This window comes from Manis pentadactyla, chromosome 16, assembly GCF_030020395.1.
Source record: "Manis pentadactyla isolate mManPen7 chromosome 16, mManPen7.hap1, whole genome shotgun sequence".
NCBI lineage: Eukaryota > Metazoa > Chordata > Mammalia > Pholidota > Manidae > Manis > Manis pentadactyla.
In genome coordinates, this window is record NC_080034.1 from 6189183 (window position 1) to 6214064 (window position 24882).

General features: G+C 45.6%; 1 protein-coding gene and 1 long non-coding RNA gene across 3 annotated transcripts; one reads left to right on the forward strand and one right to left on the reverse strand.

Moving 5' to 3' along the window:
• Window positions 1-1119: 1119 nt before the first annotated feature.
• LOC130681368 (uncharacterized) lies at window positions 1120-5312 on the reverse strand. Of its 2 annotated transcripts, none has more exons than XR_008994476.1 (3): window positions 5170-5312; window positions 2206-2384; window positions 1120-1734 (listed from the first exon to the last, which is right to left on the reverse strand). It is a non-coding gene; the product is annotated as an uncharacterized LOC130681368 (long non-coding RNA). The 2 variants fall into 2 exon arrangements; XR_008994477.1 differs by lacking the exon at window positions 5170-5312 and adding an exon at window positions 3424-3877.
• A 46-nt stretch (window positions 5313-5358) lies between these two features.
• On the forward strand, window positions 5359-10728 carry LOC118927696 (cytochrome c oxidase subunit 7A2, mitochondrial). The gene is made up of 4 exons (XM_036916187.2): window positions 5359-5497; window positions 6540-6629; window positions 9002-9086; window positions 10529-10728. Exons 1-4 carry the CDS (start codon window positions 5480-5482, stop codon window positions 10585-10587), a joined length of 252 nt encoding a protein of 83 aa, XP_036772082.1. The 5' UTR covers window positions 5359-5479; the 3' UTR covers window positions 10588-10728.
• The last annotated feature ends 14154 nt before the right edge of the window (window positions 10729-24882 follow it).

Consider the following 24882-nt stretch of genomic DNA (forward strand, 5'->3'; position numbering starts at 1 on the left):
GTTCTTGATAATGTTATGTGATTTAGCTCTCACACACACATACCTCCCTTTCACCCATTATGTAATTATAATATTTAGTAAATGCTTTTGCTATTCTTTAATTATAACTATAGAGCAAAGCAGTGTACCCTGATTACATTTTACATCACTTTACTTTTCCTGAAATTAATAACTGTCTCATTTTGAACACTTCCATATTATGGAAACCTATCTTAAAATTTTTCCAATTTCTGTGTCAGGTCCACCATGTTCTTATCGTTAGTGTTGAAGGGCTTTTGTCCCCAAATATCAGACAATCTGATTCTCTCTTTTCACTAGAGGTCTATTCTGCATGTGACCTTCTGTGCCCGTCTTCTGGCTGTCCTCTTGGCTGGCTGCACAGCCATTATCCCACCCGCTTCTCCTGTCACCCTCCTGTGGGATCCGCTGTGTCCTGCTTTCTCATTCACTTGTGCACTTCCTAAGACTTAGAGCTTTCTAAGAAGTGTGGTTATATGAGAAGCAAATTTTCTGAGTCCTTACGTGCCTAAAATGTCCTGCCTCCACTCTCATGTTGTTCCACTGATAGTTTACTACGTAAATAATTTTAAGATAAAATGAATTTTCTTCCAAGATACGGAAGCAACCTAAGTGTCCATCAATAGAAGAATGGATAAGGAAGATGTGGTACATATACACAATGGAATACTATTCAGGCATAAAAAGAAATCCTACCATTCGCAACCACATGGATGGAGCTAGAGGGTATTATGCTCAGTGAAATAAGCCAGGCGGAGAAAGACAAGTACCAAGTGACCTCACTCATCTGTAGAGTATAACGATGAAGGAAAACTGAAGGAACAAAACAGCAGCAGACCCACAGACTCCAAGAAGATAGTAGTGGTTACCAAAGGGGAGGGCTTGGGGAGGGTGAGGAGGGAGGGAGGGGGAAGGGGATTAAGGGGCACTATGACTCACGATCACACTATAGGTAGGTCATGGGGAAGGCAGTCCAGTGGGGAGAAGACATGTAATGACTGCAGCATCTTACTATGCTGATAGGCAGTGGCTGCAGTAGGTGGGGGGAGGACTGGATAATATGGGTGAACATTGAAACTAAAATGTTGTTCATGTGAAACATTTGTAAGATTGTATATCAGTAATACTTTAATAAAAAAGAATAATTCTCTCCCAGTATTTTGAAGGCATTGCTCCATTCTCTTCTGCTTTTGAGAACTATGATGCCATCCTAGTCAGGTAATTGACCTCCAAGACTGATGCTTAATTTTCTTCTCTTTCCTTTGGACACTATTTGTTTGGACACTGTTGTCTCTGTTTTTTCTAGATGATTTCTTCATTTTGATCTTCCAGCATTATTTTTCTATTGAATTTTTCATATATTTTAAAATATTTTAATTTCTAAGACATCCTTTATTTCTCTTACTTTCAAAATATACTAACCTTAGTTCAAGATAAAATGTTATTTTTCTGGATATAATAGGATACAGATGCACACATATTAATTGCTTTTCTTTCCTACTCTGTTCACACCAATTACTGTGACTATTCTGAATTTTAGTTTCCTTGTCTTGTTCGTGGGTGACCTCCCTTCTGTTTCTGACTGGTCTTGACAGTCTGTCCTGTAGTAGTGGACCGCGGAAGACTGGCCGAGAGCTTTGTGGGCAGGGTTTGGCAGGTGGCAGGCTTCACTAGCATGGTGCTACTCAGACATGCCACTCTGCGAAGTTCTTGTTCCTGTTCATGATAAAAAGGTGACACAAGTGATAAATAGACAGCAGGGCAACAGCTGTAGGGGACCCAGGCTGAGGCGCCCTCGGGAGTGGTTGGTGGCTTTTCCCCTGGCTGGGCTGTTCCATTTCTCTAGAGAAGCAGCCTGTGTTCTGCAGAACGAAGGGGTCCGGACAGAGTTGGTTTCCTTACGGCTTCTAACTGCCTGTTCCCCACGCCCCCTCCAGTTTCCCACTTCCCACGTACGTCCCTATGCCTGCCCCTCTACACATCCCTCCACTTAGTTTTCTCCTTCACTTTCTCCAGAGAAAAATTATCTTGTCCTTACTTGTGGGAAGCAGTGATGTGATGTGAGGTCCTATTTGGCCAAAAGGGGCTGGGCAGAGGTCTTGGGACCTGGCTATTCTGTTGTATATAATTTTCAATCAGTCATTTTCAGACCTGTTCCTTGACTCCACTCTTTGCTGTGACTTTTACCTCCACGTCTGAGTTCGGGCTGTGGGACCAGTCAGCATGTTCTTACTGGCACCCCAACTAGGAGTCCCTCTGGATTGCAGTTCCTCTGTCCAGCTCAGTCGTATCCCATCTGCTGTTTTCCAGAAATCGCGTTTCTTGTTTTGTCCCCTCTCAATGCTCCATCATTTTGGGCTCATTATCTTAAAAAAAAATTTTTTTTAGATTATCATACAGTCGACTTGGGTTTTCTTATAGCATACAGTTCTGTAAATTTTAACACTTTATAGATTTGTATGACCATCATAGATACAGAGCAGGTACTGTCATCCCCCAAAACTCCCTTACGCTGCCCCTCTATAGGCACCTTCCCCCACCTGTCACCCCTGGCGACCATCGGTGGCGCTCCCACCCCATAGTTTTGCCCTGGAGAGATCATAAATGGTGTCATATACCATATGTCACCTTTCAAAACTGGCTTCTTTCCTCCGCATAATGCCTTTGAGATTCATGAGTCAATACCTCATACCTTTCAGTTGCTTTTTCACTTTATTTGGGAGGGGGAAGAGAGAAACTTTTGGGACCAATCCACTATTTGAAACCAGAAATGACTTGAAGCCCCTTTTGGTGATTTAACAACATTTTAAAAATCTTGAAAGTTAAACTTGTTATGTGTTTTAAGTGATATTAATGGGAGCTTATTTGTGTCACAAGCTTTTCTATCCAGGGTGATGCTGAAGAAGATTGAATTCACCCTACATCACTTTCATTGTTAAGACTAATACGCTACTTTGTTTCAAGGACCAAAAATGCAGAAAAAAGAGTATTACAAATACCTGTCAAATTGCAGCTGAATCAGTGATGTAAAATCATTCCTGGGGTGTGTACTCTTCCCTTTTCACAACAAAGCTTGTTAAACAGTGGTTTATATTTCACTGTCCCCGTCAGCTTCAGCTGGGCTCTCCCTCACGGCTGCACTGTACCCACCGTCATCAAGAGGGTGGGTCTCAGGTCTGCTCTTACACACATGAACTGTATCTCTGGATTACTTAGTCTACGGAACCATTTACTTCCCATTTCCTTGTCAGGAAGATGGGCAGTTTAATACTCGCTTGACAGATTTTGTTTTGAGGAATAAAGGAAGTGATAGATGACAGGTATTTAGCACACGGTGTAGAGGTCTAGAGAAATGCCACTCAGTGAACAATTCCCACTCCATTTTGTCACATCGAATGAACTCACCTGTATCTTGAACTTTCTGCTCCATTTGATAGTGTGGAATCTTCCTCCCCTCTTCACTCTTAGCATATGGCTTTCTCCTGGTCTGCCTCCTACCTCCCTGTTCCCTAGTCTCCTTTATATATCCCTTGGTCGTGCCGACCATATGACATGTTGGGAATTCTTTGAGATCATGTTCTGGGCCTTTTCCCACTACTCCCTCTGTGATCTTAAGTGCCTCGTCACTTCGGCCATCTTCACACTGATGGTGGGAGTGGTGTGGCAGTGCAGGTAAGTAGTAAGGGTAGTAGTAAGTGGTCAGATTCGGGTGTTTTGAAGGTATGTCCAGCAGGATTTTCTGTTGGATTAGTTACATGGTATGACATAAAAGTTTGGGGTTTGAAATGAGGAAAGTTGTAGAGGAGAAGGCTTGGAAATAAGGAGTGGAAAGTAGAATTCAGTTTGGTCCTAAGTTTGAAATGCCCATTAGATGTCTATGTGAAGATGTCTGGAGAACACAAATGGTACTCATGGTATTGGATGAAACCACAAAAGGATGAATGTAGGGAAAAAGTGGTGCTCTGAAATTCAGGGATTGAGAGGCGCCAGAAAACTAAAAGTAGCAGCAGCTGAAACGGAGACACCGAAAGAGTTCTGTGTGGAAGTCTCATAACGACCATATTTCAAACTATATGTCTGTTACAAAGGTATTGCATTTATGGTTTATTTCCAAATTAAAAATTGAAAATATGAGGGAGTGATCAAATATGTTAAGTGTTGCTGATAGATGGAAAAGATGAAAATGGAGATTGACAGTTTATTAAGAAAATAGAAGCCATTGGTGATCCTAAGAAGAACAGTAAAAGCCTGTCCAAAATGGGATTTTAAAAAAAGACTAGGAGGAGGGGAAAATAAATGTAATGAAATCTGTTTTATTTTGAAAGAGAAGAAAAAATGGGATGGTGACTGAAATCAGTTTAATTTGCGATGTTATATGCTGATGGGGTGGTCTAGTAATGAGGGAGAAACTGTACTGTACTAGGTGACATGATCTACGTCCACTCTAGGACCTTTTTAATGTGAATCTGGTCCTTCTGGGGCAGAGCTGTAAATGCCCAAGATCTGTCACCCAGTGTATATCGTTAATTCGTGTATTCGTTAGCAGATTATCCGCGTTAAGCAGTTCTACCGGACTGGTAAAAAATTCACATCTGTTCTTGAGACGTTTACAGTCTAGTTGGCTAAGCGGAGAAGAAGTAAGCGAGCACATACAACTCGGACAAGTTTGTATTATGCACAGCCCTCTTGTTAAAGGTCTGGGCGCTCCAGCTACTGCCACCTGGTTGTCGCCCTCAGGGTTTGATTACCGGGTGTAACGGGGAGTGGGGAGTAAATAGGTCCTTTCAGTCCCAGGCCAAGGAACGGATGAGCTGGGTATTTACAGGGATAGGTAACTGGGTGGTGGGGGAGGGGTCTACCCTAAAGATTAGAAGGTATTACTTTAATATTACTGTTTTTTTGGCCTACACATTCCACCTACGCTGAACCCGTATGTCATCAGCTTTCTATCACTTGGGTGGCCGTTTTTAAGCCTAGTTTATTCCCCTCGGGCGAATACCAGCAGACAGACCTGCAGCGCAGTGCCTGCCACGTTAGAACCCGTCCCGGCAGGTGCCGCGCTGGGCCCGACACGGGAGACCTCGGGTCCGGGTCGCGCCCCGCTCCCTGACCCCATCTGAAACCCCCTTGCCAGCATTTTCGCAGACGAACCCGAGCGGAAGCGCCGCAGAGGAGCTGCTCGGTGATACAGGCCGGGGCTCTTCCGGCTCCTGGACGGCGGCCCGGACTCCGGGGTCGTCAGCCAAACCGGGAACCCCGGCAGCCCGGGTCTACCGCGTACCGTCAACGACCCCGGAAGTGCCTCGCGGCGCCTGCGCGGGCATGCGGCGGGGCGTCTGCGGCCGGAGCGCAGCCCCGCCCCCGGAAGTGCCTCGCGGGGCCGGAGTGGTTCCGGTTCCGGCGAGGCGCCTGCAGTTCTCCCAGTTCAGTTGCAGCTGTTGGTCGGCAGTAAGGAGCCAAGATGCTGCGAAACCTCCTGGTGAGCGTCTCGGGGGGCGTTCGCGGCCCGGGGAAGGGGTGGCAGCCGGTCAGCGGGAGGGCCTTCGGGCGGGGCCGGCCTGAGGTCGCCGCGGGCCGTGCCCTTCCCGCTGACCTTGCTGCCTTCGGGCTGGGCGGGGACCCGGGAGAGACGGTTCTGAACCCCGGAAGCCTCAGGCCCGGAGGCGTCCCCTGATCCGGGAAATTGCGTCCCAAGGGCTCTGCGCCTCGGCGTCGGGAGGCGGTGTGAGCAGCAGAGCCATGGATCTCGGGAGGGACTTGGGCGGTCGTGGCGCCAGGGCGGCGTTGCCCCTCAGGCGGTTCTGCAGTGACCTCTCACCCTCCGCCGGCCTTCGTCATGTGAAGGATTTCCCCAGAATGTCTAAAAAGAGAAGGAAAATGGAACAGTGATGACTGTTGTAATTATTCAGAAAGGTTTTACTTAGCTTCTCAATATGTCATTGACTTTAGAAAGTAGAGTGCGTATTTGTGTCCTTATTTACTTCAACTATGTATATTAATGCAAGTCTGGTTTTAAAAGATTATAGTCTGTTAAAGATTTTTTTTGGAAAAATTTAGTGCCGGAATCATTTTAATTAAGTAGGAACCATGCCAGTATATTTTGATATCAAGTGATAGATTTTTAATAATATGGTAGAGTATTAAATGAAACCCTTTGAGCTTAGTGTATTTTGAAACCATTTTTTATTTTTGTAGTATCTGCATATCAGTAAGTTTTCCTCAAGAATTATATAATGCTACTGGTTCAGTTCAGGTAAAGATCATGATTTTTTTTTGTTGCTCAGAATCTACAAGAACTTCCCGAGTGTGGTCTCTGGAGACTGCAGAATGTAATAGCATGGTGGATGGACAACAAATCGGGAACCTGGATGCTGGCTTATGACTTTGTTTTTGACAACTGGGATATGTTTTAATTCTCAGTTTCCCTCTTCTGTAATACTAAAGATTGAAAATGGTTGGTTTTGGAAGTTTCTTTAAGCCCTAAATCTGTTTAATACCCATGGATGTATTTTCCATTTCAGGCCCTTCGTCAGATTGCCCAGAGGACCATCAGCACTACTTCCCGCAGGCAGATTGAAAATAAAGTTCTAGAGAAGCAAAAGCTATTTCAGGTACTGAAAAATTTTGTAGATTGTTACATGTAATAATTAAGAGTATCAAAAGGTGGAGCTAGGAAGCAAATCTGGAGATGCCCGATTGACAGTGATCCTGATGTATTAGCAAAAGAATAAAGACACTGCTGTTAGCTCACTGTGTCCAAGAGGCACTGGGGGAAGGAGCAGAAATGAGCAGGAAGGAGACATTATTTTGGAGGGGTTACATTGGGTGGGTACTCTGGGGTAGTTACACTGCAAAAGGCATGTAGACCATAGAACGGGCCCAGAAACAACAGATATATATGTGGAAATTTAATATATGGTAGAGGTGCCATTTCCTATCAGTGGGTAAAGGACTCAATAAATTGGTATAGGAAAAATGGGCTGATTTGAAGAAAATAAAAGATGAATTACAGATATAAATGCTGCTCCTTCAGAAAATACTAGAATAAAATACAAAATTTTTCCCTCAGTTTTATTGAGACTTGATTGACAAATAATTGTATGTATTTAGGTTGTACTTGCTGTCTTTTGTAAGGTCTACAGTGTGGTGTCTAATGTAGCTATTGAATGATGACCACAGTCAAGGTAATTAACACACCCATGGCCTCAACGTGATTTGTGTCTGTGTGAAGAGCACTTGAGACCTACTTTCTTAGGAACTCTCAAGTATATGATAGTGTTATTAATTATAATCACCATAGGAGAATATTTCTTATGATCTTAAGGGTAGGGAAGTCTTCTTAAGGAAGTGTTTACAAAGCTTAGAAGCTGTAAAAGAAAAATTGCAACGTTTGCTGACATAAAAATTTTTTATGTATTTATGGTTGTAAGAGACAAGTGACAGATGAGAGCAAATTTTAAAAATGTAACAAAAGTTTAATGTTCTTACTATACAGAGAGCTCCTTCAAATCAATAAGATGTAAACTAAAATGACAAGTTAACTATTTGTTCACCGTAATTAATTGTCAAATTTTTAGAAAGATTTAAAATAAGTTGCTAGCCAGGTGTGTGACATAGGTACATTCGTATGCAGTACTTTCACACATACTAGGTCCTAGTATAATTGGTACAAAGTTTTAGAGGGTATTTGAAATTATCATTAAAAACAAATCACCTTGTCATCTAGGACTCTCACTTTTAAGACTTCCTATAGAAATAGTAGCGTAAGTATATAAAAATAGAAAATCTATTAATTATGGGAAGACCCATTAATAGAGGACTGGCCGATTCAATTACAATATTTTTGCACAGTGGAATTCAATGGGGCCATTAAAAGGAACACAGTAGGTTTAAATGGACTGACAGAATGGTTTTTAAACTAGCACTGAGTGAAAAACAGCATATGATAGACCATTTTATAGCATAAGCTTCCTTTTGTGTATTAAGTATGTATAAATTAGAAGGTATGACAAAATAAACATTAAAAATATTTAGGGATATGTATTATGCTGTTAATAGTGGTTTTCTCATGAGGAAAGACTTAGTAGGACAGAGTAGGTTACCTTTGTAATAGGCTGTCAGTGACTTGTTTGTTTATTGTGTTCTCTGGTTTTTCCCAAATAAAACTTTAGGCAATAAAAAAAGTGTGATACACAGATCTTCCTTAACTTAACAATGGCGTTAAATTTCCAAAACCCATTTTAAGTGGAAAATAGCCTTAATACAGCTAACGCACAAAACATCACAGCGTGGCCTAGCCCACATTAAACCTGCTTAGAACACTTGCATTTGCCTACAGTTGGGTGAGATATCTCACGCAGCCTGTAAGCCTATTTTATAGTAAAGCGTTAACTATCTCGTGATTTATTGAATACTATACTGAAAGTGACACACAGAAGGGCTGTAAGTGTGTCATTTATCCTTATCACTGGTGACGGACTGGGAGCCGCCGGCTGCTGCCTGCTACCACTAGAGTTTATGGCACCGCATATTGCTAGCCTGGAAAAGGTTGAATTCAAAGGTCGGAGTATGGTTTCTACTAAATGTGTATGAAGTTCTGAGCCATCCTATAGTCCAAAAGACATAAGTTGAACAATTATATATTGGGGACCATCTGTGTACCACATAAATACATAATATGTATATTTAACAGATGTATTAAACATTTACTATATGCCAGATGCTGGGCTAGGGCGTAAGGATATGATTTAGTGTTATTAATTTTTTAATATACCTTGTGTATATATATATATAATTTATATATATGTCATATGAAAAAGTTATAATCAAGAAACAGTCCTTTTTAATTTTGATACTTAAAATATTTTAATTCTAGGAGTTTAAAGAGCCATTAATTTTGTACAAATGGATTAGTCTTTTGAACTTAGTTAGAAACAAATGATAATGATACATTTATTAATTATTTTTATTTTTTTTACTCTAGGAGGATAATGGAATTCCAGTGCATCTAAAGGGCGGGGTGGCCGATGCCCTCCTGTATAGGGCCACCATGATTCTTACAGTCGGTGGTAAGACGTTTGGAAGGCTTGATTTGTAGGAAAGTTAACTCGCAGCTTCATTGCCTTTTCTATGCCAGTTTTTTCATACAGGGAGTCTGCAGAGTCTGTGATTCGACTGCTTGGCATAAGAAGGACTTAAGAGGGTGATTGATACATATTGTATAAGAGCATTTTAATGTCGTTTTAAAAAGTAGACCAATACCATTTGGTGATTATCATGATAGAGGTGGTTTTCGGAGTCTGCCACTGGTGGCCCTGCAGGCCTTTTGAAGAGCCAAAAATACCTACCCTACCCCATTTCCTAAAACAAAGGCTTTTAAACATTCGACTGTGATGGCAAAATAAATTTTTTTTTTTTGCTCCTTACCTATGATTTACAAAGCTGATGTAAAGCTGAGAGTATTGGTATGATGTATTCTGAAGTGGTAAGATTTATAAAGTACTATAATAAAACACATTTTTATATCGAAACCCTGTATATACATATTTCATCACAGAAACAACCGTACAGAATAATGATACTGTACGTGAAGTGCACTGACACTGTTTCTGTGGATAGGGCCACGTACATTATTCCGTGTCAGCAGTGGAATATCACACATTGGTATCCTAGGCACAGAGTTAGGAATTTGGATATTTGCCCTCTGGGGGAGAAGAAAAACAGTATTAGAATGATTACTCATCTTACTATTAGGAATGCCACATACATGAATTCCTGTAACCCTTGTATTAAGTCTGTAATTTATCCCCTTTTAAAGATGAAGTTACATTATTTAGTCAAGAAAACAATACTTCTCTAGAAAAGCTGGGATTTGAACCCTAATTGCAAAGTCCCTTGGCTCATGCCAAGGTGCCTTTGGCTTGAATTAAATACAGTGAAGGGTCTTTTGTCAATGAAGATAACCAGATAGTGACATTTGGGTTAAAGGTAAAGTCTTAAGTTTTTTTTTGGCCAGTGTGACTATTTCTTAGAAGCTCTGGTAATGAGTTTTCAAAATAAGTTTCCAGTTGTTAGGTATTCTTACACTGCATTTGATAATTTTAAAATTATGTATCATTCTTCCTTGGTTTTACATTGATCATACCCTTTAGGGAAAGCCTGTGCATTTTGACTTCTTTTTTGGCTTTTGAATAGTTCTTAGCATTTCTCAGGCAATCTTAGGTTAGTATGGAAATAACCTTTATATATGTTTTTAATCTTAAAATTGTTTTAATGTCATTATTAAGTTTACAAGTACTTTATTGTGCTACATCCAGCACCATAAAACTAGATTAAATGTGTTACATGTACATAGATACCTGTGTGTTAGCACTATCAAGATACTTTATGTTCCCATTAAAGTAGTCTTCATGACAACCTTGGTTTTATCTTACAACTTTTTAGCTGGAATAGTTAGGTTTATACATTCAAATCTTACAATTTTTAAAAAATTCTTCTTTTTATTTTTCAGGAACAGCATATGCCATATACCAGCTGGCAATGGCTTCATTTCCCAAGAAGCAGGACTGATTGCTCTTCCTCCTTCCAGTAATCAAGTTAGTTAAGTTCCATTCAGCTCTCTATGGACCAGTAACCTGATAACCGAGTTCTTGGGGAATCAATATTTATTAACTTGTACTAACTGCCATTAATAAAGCAGTTTTTACCATGCTTCGTCTTATTTTATCACTTTAGGATGCGTTTCCCAATACTTGCAGCTTTTCGTCAGCTTTGTAAATCACAGGTAAGGAGCAAAAACAAGTACTCTTGCCATTAAGGTTTTGTAAAGTATCATTGTGGGTAACTGCTTCATTGGAGTTTTATCTTCAGCTCGGAGTTTTGCAGTGGTTGGTCTTCAGCTTTAATCAAGCTTGACCCAGGAAGCATGTGTCTTTGAGGGTCGTCGTGTTGTGTCCGTCCCATGTCCACCCCCATGCCTCCTCTGCTGGCCCATACTGTGCCTGGTGTCAGAACCTACGATCGTGGAGGCAGGTCGGCTTCAGCTCATGGGTTCAAATCTTTCCCCTCCCTGCGCTGTATGAAAGCTTAAGTTGAAACCTTGGATGTGTTCACACTTAGAATTAGTCTTCAGTAGAGAAGTTGCCAAATAATTCAGTGTCTGTTCTTTTCATACTCAGGCTTCTGTTAAGTTACCTATCTACACGTGAAGTGTAACGTTCCTTAAAATACTTAATTCATTTATAAAAGTTTTCTGGGGGAACATTTGTCATCTCTGCCCAGTGCACATTGGTAAAACTATGAAGATTAGAGTCCAGCTGTGGCAGATCTGGGGGGAAATTTGAGTAAGGGTTCTGTAAGCTTCAATTTCTAGATAAAATTGAGAAAGTGCATTTGGAAAAACGGAGTCAAATCTGAAATAGCCCAACTAAGCTTTTTCTATTGAAACTTTGAGGCTTAAAGGTACCTAATAAAAGCTGTTTTGGCCTGGAATCTTAAAGGTTGGAAAGGATCTTGGTAGCTGCATTACCTAACCTGCCTCTACATGTAGAAATGTGCCCCACTTCTGATGGAATCCTACACTAATACCAGCTTTAGAAGTGAGTGGGGTAAGTGCCATTAGGTATTTCTAATTACTGATTAAGTTGAGCTGGAATCTGGTCCAGTTTGGTGATTGTGAGCTAAAAAGCAACCACTGATAATATTTTGAAACTACCTATATGTGTCAGCACTTTACAAAGGAGAGTTGATCCTTCAAAACAATTGAAAAACTAAAGGTGTGAAAGACACTTGTAAAAAGAACGGCTTGACACCTTCTACAGTCTTCACTTCTATACTGTGTGAGATGCTTTACTACTGGTATAACCTAGTGAGATTTATAAAACATTTTTTCATGCAAAAATGTTCTTGGGCTGTGTTTTAAGGTTAAATGTTTAGGGTACTTGAAGTTTTTTTTAAAGCAAATGGTATGATTAAATATTTGCCCTTCACCCTAAAATCCAGCATTGTAAGCAGGGGTGGAGATTGGGAGGGACAAGAGGCAAGATCCCAGAGTAGAGGTTGCTGGACAGGATCCCAAGAAAATATCTTAAACTAGGCATTTGGTAAGAGAAGCTTTTACTGTTGATAACAAAGACCAGAAGTCCGTAGAGTCCCTTAGAAGTAAAACTGGCCTTCAGGGAACAAAACCAATGTCCTTTTTAGCTTTACCACACATCCTTTTGAAAATAGCGTCAGTTACTGAACAGAAGAAATTGCGTGCTGATGTTACCCTGGTAATGTAAGCACCAATGAGGTAGATTTAAATGAAATTTTATTATAAGTACTGCTCTCAAAATTGTAGTCTGTAGCTGTTGTAGATGAAAAACTAGGTGAAGGAAGAGGGCATGTTTACACAAAGCTACGTAAGAATGGCAGCACAAGATTTCAACCCCAGGTTTCATTTATGGTTCACGGTCTGCAGTGTACGTCCTCTTACGAGGTGTTTGATTTCGTACTGACTGGGACCCTTCAGTACACTTGACAGTATGCACACAGGAATACCCTACAGATTTCCTCTCCCTTGTACAGTCAAGCTGGGCAGAGTGGACAGTAGTCTCCAGTCCAGTCAGTTTCTGATCACTGCAATTTGCAGTCCACCTGCCTCCACATCTGTTTGAGGTCCAAACTGGCCACGCTCATCACCTACCATTCTGTTCTCTGCTGCTTGGTGCCCCTGGGAAAGCTCCCTGGATTCTGCTGGACGCTGACACCCCCCCATTGCTTTCAGTGTTCCCTGTACTTGCTCCTTTGAATCAATTCAAATTTGAGTTAACTTGGTAAGACCAAACCAGTGTTCCATTGTAGTTAACGCACAGGTGATAGTCCGAGAGGAAGCTTCAAGCCCTGGATTACTGTGGGTAGCTACCCTTGCACAGCCTGTCCCCTGCCCCGTGTGGATAGAATGACATAATGCACACAATAGCATGTAGAGCAAAGAATGGTTTCCCATGTGTATCGAGTGTGCAACAGATACTAGGTGCGCCTATGGCGAGCTGCCCGAGAAGAACTGTCCCTCTGCCTCCTCCCTATCGCCCGGGCACACAACGCTTGTCGGGTCAGGCCGGGCAGGCTGTTCCATCCACGCCCTAGGTGCCTTCTGTCTTGGCCCTGCTGTCCCCAGTGTGTGGCTTTCATTCTTACTACGTGGCTGCTGTGGCTCCAGTTTTTTTGTTTTCCCGCAAGAAGGAGGAGAACTGGTGAAAACATGGGCACAATAGGTGAGTTCTCTCTGAAGAGCTTCAGAAGCTCTACTTGGACTTCAGCTTCACTCTCTGTGGCCAGAGCTTTGTCACACGACCACGCCCAGCTGCAGGGCAGCCAGCAAACGGCTGGGCTTATTGCCAAGCAAAACGGGCTTGTGTTTGGTGGAGAGGGGGGTGCTGGGCACCGACTTGGCCCCTAACGTCTTCCCTCCAACTAGTTGGTTTTCCGGAAGCATGAGGTCGGCCCTGGGGGAGATGGAGCCCCGCAGCGCGGCGGTCCTTGCTCTAGCTGGTGGTGCCGCCCCCGTGGCTGCCCGAAGCTCAGCTGTATTCCACTGGCCAGTGGCTCCCCGTCTTAAGTCGGTTCAGGTGGTCTCAGCCGGGAACCAACCACAGTGAGATTTCCTCGCCGTCCACCTGACATACCGTCTAACAAGGCACGGCTCTGCCGTTAGCCCTAAGCAGTAGGTTGGTGTTTAATACGGGGGCATTTGCTGGCTTTCAGAAGGTTTCCTTGGGGGCAGATGCCCTGCTGCTGCAGCCGGTTGGCCTTGGGTTTGCAGAGCCGTGCGCCAGGCCCCCACTGCAGCCCCTTCTCGGGAATCTAGCTCGGGATCCCTCTTCCCGAGTCCTGCATCCACGCGCAGAGCCGCAGCTTGTCACCCACCACCGGGCTGCCTTTCTGTGGGTACACGCAGGTCGGTAAGGCAAGCGAATGTACCCGAGTGCCTGCTGTGTGCCAGCCACGCTGTGTCAGGGACTCATCGGTGAAGAAACAGGCAGATTCCTGCCCTCAGGGCTTTTGTTCTACTGGGGGAAGGCAGTTAGGAAAATATAAAGTAGGTAGCACAGCGTGTAAGTAGGTAGGCAGCTCTGTGGCTGAAAGACCAACCGGGAGAGCTGGCCTGGGGGGGTGATCGTTGGCAGGTGTAAATAGGATGTGAAGACAGGCTTCCGTGGGAAGGTCAGGTTTAAATAAACACTGGAAGGAGAGGGGCTGGTCAGTTGCGTGGGGAAAGGCATTACAGGAGGAGACAGAACAGATGCCATCAGGTGCCCGTCGAGGGACAGGAAGGCAGGGGCAGCTACTGCTGGCAGCCAAGGAGTCAGGGAGGCAGGTCCCGGCCGGTGATGGCAGGGACTGAGGCTTTCATGCAGGCTTCTCACGGAAGAGGGCCTGGCACGTTTTAGGGCCTAGCTTGGCTGCCACCCTGCAGTGGTCCATGGGGCCCAGGGGAGAAGCAGGCAGGCCTGTTAAGCAGCCCGCGGCGGCGGCGACCTCAGGAAGGGGCGGGTGTCAGTCACAGAGGCCGGACAAGCGGCCGGACTGCGCACAGCGGGCATCTGCATCAGCCACCTAGGTCTCGCCCGCCCTCCTGAGTCCGCCGTCCACCCTCCAGCCACCCACCCAGCACTGCCTTACCAAGAGCCCACCCCGTGGACGGCGCTGCTCCGGCTCCGAGCACGCAGCCGCCGCCCGGGCCTGCAGGCCGGCCCTTCCGCGGAGCTCACGCCCCTGCCGGCCCAGAGCAGGCGCGGCCCTCGGGGGCCGCCGGCGTGTCTCCGTGCGGGGGCAGCCTGGAAGCCGGGACACGCCTCGGAGGAGGCGGCTGGGCCGAGAAAAGGGGGCCGGCTGGGGTGAAAGCCAGGCGAGCGGCCCGGAGAGAGGGAAACGGCCTCGCGTGCTTGAGTCGGGAAAGAGCCGTTGCTGGAACGCGGGGAGCTGGAGGGAGAGAGCGATGCCGCCTCTTCTCCGGCTTGATAATAGCAGCACAGCCTGAACCACAGTCAGCAAGCAGTTTACACGTGAACCAGCGCGCACAGTCCGTCCAGCCGGGCGTTACTGGTTTCTGGCGACAACTAGAAGCTGGGGACAGACAGTCAGCGGGGAGCACAGGGCAGCGTGACCTCGGCGCTGGGCTTCACGTCCAGACCGGCCTCGTTCTGAGACGGGTTCTCGGCCGTGCACCGAGTCACTCCCTAGAGGAAAGAAGAACGGAAAGTGCTTGGGACAGCCTGGCTGCTTGGTTCCGCCCCGACCTGGTTCCCTTTGAGTTCTGTCGTGCCGTCCGTTATGCTTGATGAATCATGCTTCGGGATCGGCAATTTTTTATTTTCTCTCTCTCCTCTCTGATTGCCGTGAATCTAGTCAAGTATCTGCTCTGATTGTCTATTTCTATTGAAATTGTTTTTTTAAAAATATTTTCACATGGTTTTTATATTTTATCTCTATTGAAATTATTAAATAAGCTGCTACTTATAAGGTGTTATATATATATTTTAAAGCAACTTCTTTAAGCTAAGGAAATTTTGAAGGACTCCTTTCATTAATGAGGAAAACCAATCAAAACCCAAGATAGTTTAAGTGTCCGAGCAGAGCAGGTGCACAGGGGGAAAAAAGAATCCCCAAGATAGTTTCTAAATTTTAATCCTAGCATAATACACCAAAGGAAAAAGAAATACATGTTTATAATTAGATTGCTTGGAAACTAGAGAACTGTATATGGAAATGGTAATTTCAAAGCATACCTGAGGTCTGCTGCCTGGGAAAGAGGAACTGAAAATACAAGATTTTGTAGCCTCAGTGCTAGAATATAATGGCCTGTGTGTGTGTAAATTTGGATTTGATTATCCGTTTCCAGTTGTAAATATGCCATTGGTGTAGGATTGAAGATGGCTGTTGCCTTGAATTCTGAGACTATACCAGGTTTTTTATTGACCTCTTGTAGGAGGCCCTGTCTTCCGTCTGGAGAGCTGCTGAATATAATCTCTTAGCTTTATTCTGATGATTTACAGGCTTCGTGCTGTCTGCCCTTGGCTACATCTCTTCAGGCCTTTTCACCTCAGTGAATGCATTTGAAAAAGATTTGTGGCCCTTCACGTTGGATGCTGTGTGACAGGGCCTTTTCTTTAGACAGTATGTGCTTCAGGAAGTCAGCATGTTATGAACCAGTTTTGACTATTCCAGTCACAAAAACACATCTTCATAGTTTGGTCATTTTTCCACCTTGACTCTGTTCTTATGATCCTCATGATTTTTTTTTAAGTTTCTTTTCACTTTAGTGGAAACATATGAAAAGGGAATAGACCAGAAATTCCCACAATGGATGAGGAGCTAGGAGTCTCATTTTTGTTTATTTCCATCCATATTCATAAAAATAAAATTTGGACAGAGAGGGGCCAGCAGAATCCCCTCACAGGACTGAAAGATGCAACAACAAATAAAACCAAACAAAAAGATACATTTCTCAAGAAGTCATTTTGAATATCACCTTATTAAACGAGTTTTGAAAGATGCCCGAGGTTCATTTCCCAAAGTGGCATCAGCCTAGCTTAAATAATACATTTGTGACAACTGGCTTCCAGATCAAACTCTGCAACTGCTAGAAATGTTTTTGTTTTTATTGTAGGTGATTGTTAAGCATGATGAGAAAGAAAAAGTACTGGCTATGTATACAACACTTATAAGTACAATGCATCTACTATATTACCATTTCCCAAATATTTTCCAGTATAAAACTAATTCCTGCATAGTGGATACCAAAAGGAATAAAGAAGGGCACCTCTGAGAGTGTTTAATCTTTGTTCTGTGCGTAAACAGCTGGTGCACAGGGTGCTTTTAGGACTCTCCCCATTTCGGCTGGGCGCGCTCTTCCAGAATCCTTTCTTAAGCAGGACAGCAGCGCGCCCTCTGGTAGCGCGTATTTCCCAGCCTCACCACCTGTCCAGGTGGGTCAGGCTCACAGAACACGATACCACAGACTGGGTGGCTCAGACAGCACGTTTATGTTCTCTTGGTTCCGGGGCCGGGCGTCCTCGGTCAGTCGGGTCCGGACCAGCCAGCTCAGTTCCTGGCCGAAGCTGTCATCCTGGCGTGCAGCTGGTCGCCTTCTGTGGCTTGGAGAGTGAGCTGGTTCCGGTGACCCTTCCTCTTGGGAGGACACCGGTCCGGGGGGTCAGGGCCCAGCTCCAATAATCTCATTTAATTTAAATCGCCTCCATAAAAACCCTGTCTCCAAGTATAGTCACACCGGGAGCTGGGGCTTCAACATGTGAATTTTGAAGGGACTCACTTGAAAGAGAAAGGGGATTATTTATGGTCCCATGTTCAGAAATTTCAAGGAAGCGCTCTGAGTGGCCCAGGATCCATCCACCGAATCGCTGCTTCAATTTAAGGAGCTAATGGCTCTGAAGAGGGTTTCTCAGAGATCAAATGTGCAGTGTTACACACACAGAGGCTTACACACTCAATACTGCATGGACTTAGTGGGTTCTGTCAAAGGTGAGTAGCAGGTAAGCTTACTTAAAGAATATGGTTTTTTTTGCAAGAGTAACAAGAAGAAGGAAAATATCTTGGCGACAAAAACAAGATAATTCTAGGAACGCAGAATATTCTGCTTCAGGTTTTAGAGGCGGGACAAAGAGAAATTATGAAACGTATGGGGTCTGAAATTCGTGGTGTTCTCACCTGCCAAGGCCAGTTGCCCCGCACGAGTCGCACCAGGGGAGCCCGTGCCCAGGGAGCCGCCGACACGTGCTTTGCTGATGGGACAAAAGTAGGCAAAGCTTTGCTGCGCCGCCAGCTCCGGCGTGACCCCAGGGCCTCGGCTGTGTCCCCGAGCAGGAGGGGGGCTTGGCCTTTCACGGGTCCTCCCAGAACAGGGTGAGGCCTGCCCCGAAGGGGGCCCAGAAACGTCACCCGGGGCTAAGCGGAAAACCGCGCCGCTGCGGGCACGGCAGGGCCTCAGGCCCCCGGCACTCGCACCAGGCCCCGCTGTTCTGGGACCCGCGGGGACCGACGCAGACCCGGGGCCGTATCCCACCCCGCGGGCTCCCCGGAGGCGGCGCCGTCAGGACCCCCAGGTCGCTGCTGCGGTGCGACCGCGTCCTGGATGGGGAAACGGGCCAGAGGGCTTCCCGTAAAATGGCTCCGCTTGACACCGACGCCAGCAAACCCGTTCAGCCCGGGGAGCGACTTGCTGGTGTCGCGTCTCCATTTCCCCTTCTTCCCGGGGGGGCAGGGGGGCACCGGACAGGGAGGAGGGGGAACGCGGCCGTTCACCGTGGCCTCAGAGAACCGGGTGACATGCCGGGGCCCTGGTCTGAGGCCTCGGGCACTGCAGGGTGACCGCTGTGGGGCCCTGCCCGACGTTTCTCGAATAAATGAACATTTTATGAGCACCCTCTGAATACACGCTGAGGTCTGAACAGCTGAGTGAATTTCCACAAACACATGATTTTGAAGTTGTGATGAAGAAAGTAGTACACGGGGTGACAGACACGGGGTGACAGACCTGGTCCAACGACGACGCTCACCCATCGCTCTTTGCAAAGGGTCGCCACCTGCTTCGGGCTGTTGGATCCTCGTGGTGACGCTGGGCCAGGAGCCGAGTGCTGACCCCAGGGGCAGCAAGAGGCCACAGCCCGCAGGGACTGACCCCGGTGTGGTCTGGACACCTTTGCCTCAGGTGGACGTGGCTAGCTCGTGGGGGGCAAGGTGAGCGGCTGGCCCTTCAGCCGGACGCATGGGAGGGACGCGCTCGGGGCGGCTAAGCCCACTTCAACACGCCTTCCTTCTTACTTTAAGAATTTTAAAAGTTGGGGGGCAAGAACAACTCCCACATACTTTAACAATTTTTTATTTTGAGAATTTTCAGACATAAAATAAGGAGAAAGGGCAAAACCAACCCTTCCATACCCACCGTCTCTGATAATTGTTACCATCTTGCCACATATACTTCATCTATGTATTTTTTCACTGAACCATTTTAAATTGTGCACTGTATGAAATTTCACTCCAAAATATTTCAGCCTATTATCCTATAAACATAGCAGCATCGCTTCTGACGAATGACAGTCACTTCTGACGAATGACAGTCACTTCCTGACACACTGGTCATGTTCACCTGCCTCGGTGGCCCCGATGTCCTATAAGTCAGGCCCTTGCCAGAGACCACAGGCTGCATCTGCTGCATCCCCAGACTCCTGTAAGCCAGAAGGGGGCCCCTCCCCACCTTTTCCTTTTGTCCATGTGTGAAGACACTTGTAGAATGTTCCTAACGGACGACTGTGTACTTAGGCTTCATTGTAACTACTGTTTCCTGTATCTTCAGTTTTAATATCAATGTAAATCTTACACTCGTGAAAAATAATAGGATTGGGACATATTTCACAATTTAATTCCTTATATTATCTTTCTTTCATTTTCATTTATGTTTCTGAGCTTTCCAAAAACTTCTTTCTTAGGGGATTGGCCCTCCAGCTATCCCCCACCTGAGATGCGCTCTTCAGAGTTAGAAGTCTAGCAGGCAGACCGTCAGAAAATGAATAAGCCTCGCCTGGTACAATGGCATGGTTAAGGCAAATCAGGGGTCTATGCCGTGTTTTAAAGTTGGGCTGTTCAAGTTATTTTGTATAATACAGTTTTTATAAGGAAGAATATTTTTGGCAATATTCTATTTATTTATTTATTTATTATTTTGGTATCATTAATATACAATTATGTGAGCAACATTGTGGTTACTAGATTCCCCATTATCAAGACCCACCACATACCCCATTACAATCAGTGTCCATCAGCGTAGTAAGATGCTGTAGAGTCACTACTTGTCTTCTCTGTGTTACACTGCCTTCCCCATACCCCCCACTACATTATGTGTGCTGATCGTAAGGCCCCTTATTCCCTTTCTCCCTCCCTCTCCATACCCGCTCCGCCCCCCAACCCCAGTCCCTTTCCCTTTGGTAACTGTTAGTCCATTCTTGGGTTCTGCGATTCTGCTGCTGTTTTGATCCTTCAGTTTTTCCTTTGTTCTTATACTCCACAGATCAGTGAAATCATTTGGTACTTGTCTTTCTCTGCCTGGCTTATTTCACTGAGCAAAATACCCTCTAGCTTCATCCATGTTGTTGCAAATGGTAGGATTTGTTTTCTTCTTATGGCTGAATAATATTCCATTGTGTATATGTACCACATCTTCTTTATCCATTCCTCTACTGATGGATGCTTAGTTGCTTCCATATCTTGGCTATTGTAAATAGTGCTGCGATAAACATAGGGGTGCATATGTCTTTTTCAAACTGGGCTCCTGCATTCTTAGGGTAAATTCCTAGGAGTGGAATTCCTGGGTCAAATGGTGTTTCTATTTTGAGTTTTTTGAGGAAACTCCATACTGCTTTCCACAATGGTTGAACTAATATACATTCCCGCCAACAGTGTAGGAGTGTTCCCGTTTCTCCACAACCTCACCAACATTTGTTGTTTGTCTTTTGGATGGTGGCGATCCTAACTGGTGTGAGGTGATACCTCATTGTGGTTTTAATTTGCATTTCTCTGATGATTAGCGATGTGGAGCATCTTTTCATGTGCCTGTTGGCCATCTGAATTTCTTCTTTGGAGAAGTGTCTGCTCAGATCCTCTGCCCATTTTTTAATTGGATTGTTTGCTTTTTGTTTGTTGAGGTTCATGAGCTCTTTGTATATTTTGGATGTCAACCCCTTATCAGCTATGTCATTTATGAATATATTCTCCCATACTATAGGATGCCTTTTTGTTCTACTGATGGTGTCCTTTGCTGTACAGAAGCTTTTCAGCTTGATATAGTCCCACTTGTTCATTTTTGCTTTTGTTTCCCTTGCACGGGGAGATAGGTTGATGAAGAAGTTGCTCATGTTTATATTCAAGAGAGTTTTGCCTATGTTTTCTTCTAAGAGTTTTATGGTTTCATGACTTACATTCAGGTCTTTGATCCATTTCGAGTTTACTTTTGTGTATGGAGTTAGACAGTAATCCAGTTTCATTCTCCTACATGTAGCTGTCCAGTTTTGCTAACACTAGCTTTTGAAGAGGCTGTCATTTCCCCATTGTATATCCATGGCTCCTTTATCATATGTTAATTGACCTTATATGCTTGGGTTAATATCTGGACTCTCTATTCTGTTCCACTGGTCTGTGGGTCTGTTCTTGTGCCAGTACCAAATTGTGTTCATTACAGTGGCTTTGTAGTAGTGCTTGAAGTTGGGAAGCGAGATTCCCCCTGCTTTATTCTTCCTTCTCAGGATTGCTTTGGCTAGTCGAGGTCTTTTGTCATTCCAGATGAATTTTAGAATGATTTGCTCTAGTTTGTTGAAGAATGCTGTCAGTATTTTGATAGGGATTGCATTGAATCTGTAGATTGCTTTAGGCAGGATGGCCATTTTGACAATATTAATTCTTCCTAGCCAAGAGCATGGGATGAGTTTCCATTTGTTAGTGCCCTCTTTAATTTCTCTTAAGAGTGTCTTGTAGTTTTCAGGGTATAGGTCTTTCACTTCCTAGGTATTTTATTCTTTCTGATGCAATTGTGAATGGAATTACTTTTCTGATTTCTCTTTCTGCTAGTTCTTCATTAGTGTATAGGAAAGCAACAGATTTCTGTGTATTAATTTTGTATCCTGCAACTTTGCTGAGGCAATGTTCTTAATTTAAGAAACTACACATAGTCTTTTTGTTTTGCTATGACTGAGTTAATTAGATTGGCAACAAAGTCAAAGATCAGTGGGCCAGTTGCTCAGGGTCGGTGGGCACAATGAGCCTTCCTGGGTAAACAGAGCTTGCAACTCTGTAAACTGTTTTCCTACAGCCCTTTAACAGATGCAGGTTCCAACAAAAATATTTACAACATCAAGGTTAAAAGCAGAAGTTCTAAAAACTAGGAAGACAAATTTTTTAAGATTACAGGAAAACTCTTTTCCATCTTAGACCCAAATTTATAATGACAAAATACAGAACGAGCATAGATTTTACTTACATTTCATGGTAACTAGTATATACATATGCTTAGTTCTGTTTTATCCAAAGTTAGTTGTAATTCTTATGGTTTGTATTTTCAATGTACTTGCAAAAACAACTTCCTAAAAGTTCCCTTCACATTTCCTGCTTAAAACCAAACAAAGCAAAACAAACAAAATAACTTCAATATAAATCAAGGCCGAATCAAAGATACTTGGGTCTTGAATGATGGACTTCCACGGAGTGGACTCTGTGGCCTGGATTGCCTTCCCTCCCTCCTACTGGTATGGGTAAAATACATGAAGTTCTCTTTCTTTCTAAATAGTTAAGCTGCTCCTGAGAATTGTATTGTTTTAATTTTACTGTGAAATTGTTTCGAGGGACACTCATTACCCTAGGCTCTCCCTTGAATCTTTTATTCAAGGAAGATGGGTCAGCTTGACTGATACTGAGTGGAGAGGCATTCAGGGGAGAAAGAGGTAGGAGTCCAGATTCCCATCCCTTCCCTAGGTGGGCAAAACACCGCAAACCAGCCCTCCACCTCCCGAGGGCAGGCGGGCCAGCATGTCGGGGGGCCTGGGAAGGCGGGACTCCCTCCACACTGGCCCCCTGCTGTTCCTCCCCTGGTGTCCCCTGAGGGGCAGGCAGCCTGATGGCCAGGAGGTCTCAGGCCTCGCTGTAGGAGAACTGTCCTCATGGCTAGTTGGATATCCTCACATTTTCTTTCTCTTTTGGAAACCAAAAAGCATGAGCCGAAATGAGGCCCATAAAATGTACTAGTTTGAAACACTGGGTATGAGAGCCTTTGTCTTGGCTGGGTTGCTTTAGGTTTTATCTAAGTCACCAGGCGTATATCAGAAGTCCTGGTTCCTTTTCACAAAGACCATCACCTCTCCTTCTGAATAGTCCGTCCTGGGGGCAGGTGTGTGAGTGGGACCCCCTCACCGGGGAGGGTCTGCAGGTACAGACGGCCGTGGAGAGCAGGCTCCTTGGACTCGGGTAAATTATGGGTTGCGGGCTGCGTAGAGGCCAGGAGCACCTATCTCGGAGGCTGTGCGTGGCATTTCAAACAAGCCTACCGCTTGTTGGGTGTTCTCCCACCAGGGGTGGAGGCTGTGTTCCCTCCCCTTGGACGCGTGGCTGCCCTGAGGAATGGATGTGGCTGGAGTGACCCTCTGTGGTTGACACAAAGGCTAGGTTGGCAGAGGCCGCGCAACTTCTGGAAGTTTTTCTTGCAACCCTTGCCTGTGGGGCCTCAGTCCCCCCGTAAAAGTCCACCTGAAGCCCCCGCATGGGGGGGCCTCCCAGCAAGGAAGAGGCGCGTACAAGGAGCCGCGCAGTCCCGGCCCGTGGCTGTTGGGGCGGCCCCACCCCAGGGGTTCAGCGTGGGCCTGGCGCCGCCCCGTCTGCCTGCAGCGGCCCGGGCGCTCCGAGGGGCACCTGCTGAGCTGTGCCATCGGCCCGGGGATCAGGGAGCAAGGGAAGTCAGTGTTGTTTTTTAGGCCATGTTTGGGGGTGACAGGTAGTTGGAGCGAGGCACTAAAGTATCCGAAGAGGCCGTGGGGGGATGATGCTGATGGACTCAAGTTCTCTCGTGGCGGTTCCAGGGAAATGAACGGAATTCCCCTCCTGCTCAGGTGGACGGCGAGGCCTTGCGAGGAAATAGCCCCGAAGCGCTTCCCGCCAGCGGTGTCCAGTTCTGCTGCGTATCTGTGTGGAAAATAATGGCAGGAATTCATCTCCCTTTCCCAGCGACGGCTCGGGGGGCTTGGCAGCAGGGGAGGGAAGTTCACGGCCCCTCTCCCCTCCCGAGCTCTTGGCCGAGGGCACGGACAGAGGTGAGACACGCGGACAGAGAAAGGCAGACCCAGGCTGCCTGGAGCGCCTGTGCGTGTGCGGGGGCTGCCCGGGGACAGGAGGGACCCCAGGGGGGCTCCGAGTTCAGGCCTGAATGCCACGGTAGGAGGGAAGGGAGAGGGCCACGTGGGCCTCTGGTGGGGAGCCCGGGGGCTCTAGGCGTGGTGACGGGGTCCTTAGAGGGGCAGACAGGAGGTCTGATGGGCTGGCGGGGTTGGTTTGGCGGGCTGTCCACGTGTATCATGTGCCCTGGATGATTAATCCCCCGGGGCGGGACTCAGAACAATCGAGTTCCTTCTGGGCACCTGTCATCAGGCAGAAAGGGGGTTCAGGGGAAGCCACGCCCTGTATTCGCTGTTTTTCAAGCACTTACACCTCAGAACAACCAAAACACCAAAGTGGCTTTTTTGGGGGGCATGTGCTGAACTCCTACAGTCATGTTTTGGGGGAGGCATAGTCTGCTACCCTTCAGAACTATGGTGTAAGGGGCTGTCTTCTGGGCAAGCTTTCCTCCTTGATAAAGAGGTTCAGGAGGAGAGAGGCCCCCCTCCCACCCTCCGGGATCCACCTTGTACATCGTGGTGGCACAGCGGGCCGGGAGCCAGCAGCCCCAGCTCCCCCCATCTGCTGAGTTCACCAGCCTGGGGCTGTCTGCCCCTGGGGCTTCTCGCTAGGTCATAAACATCCCCAATATTTAACTGTGTTAGTAAGGTTTCCTGTTCTTTGTAGCCAGAAAGTAACTGATACACCTGACATAATGTGGCTTCCAAGGAATGGGTGATTTTTAAAAAACATTTCTAAATTTGAAATCCTTTAATGTATCTCCCAAGACGTTGCCTGGTTCCAAAAGTCGCCAAAGAGAGCCGATGGGCCAACTAGCACTTAATGAAATCAGGGACTCCTCTGCAGGGAGCCGACCCTGCTTTAGCAAGCGGAAGTCAATGAGCAAACGAATCTGGTTTTGTACCTCTTGTTTCTGCAAATTTTCTTGGGTAGAAA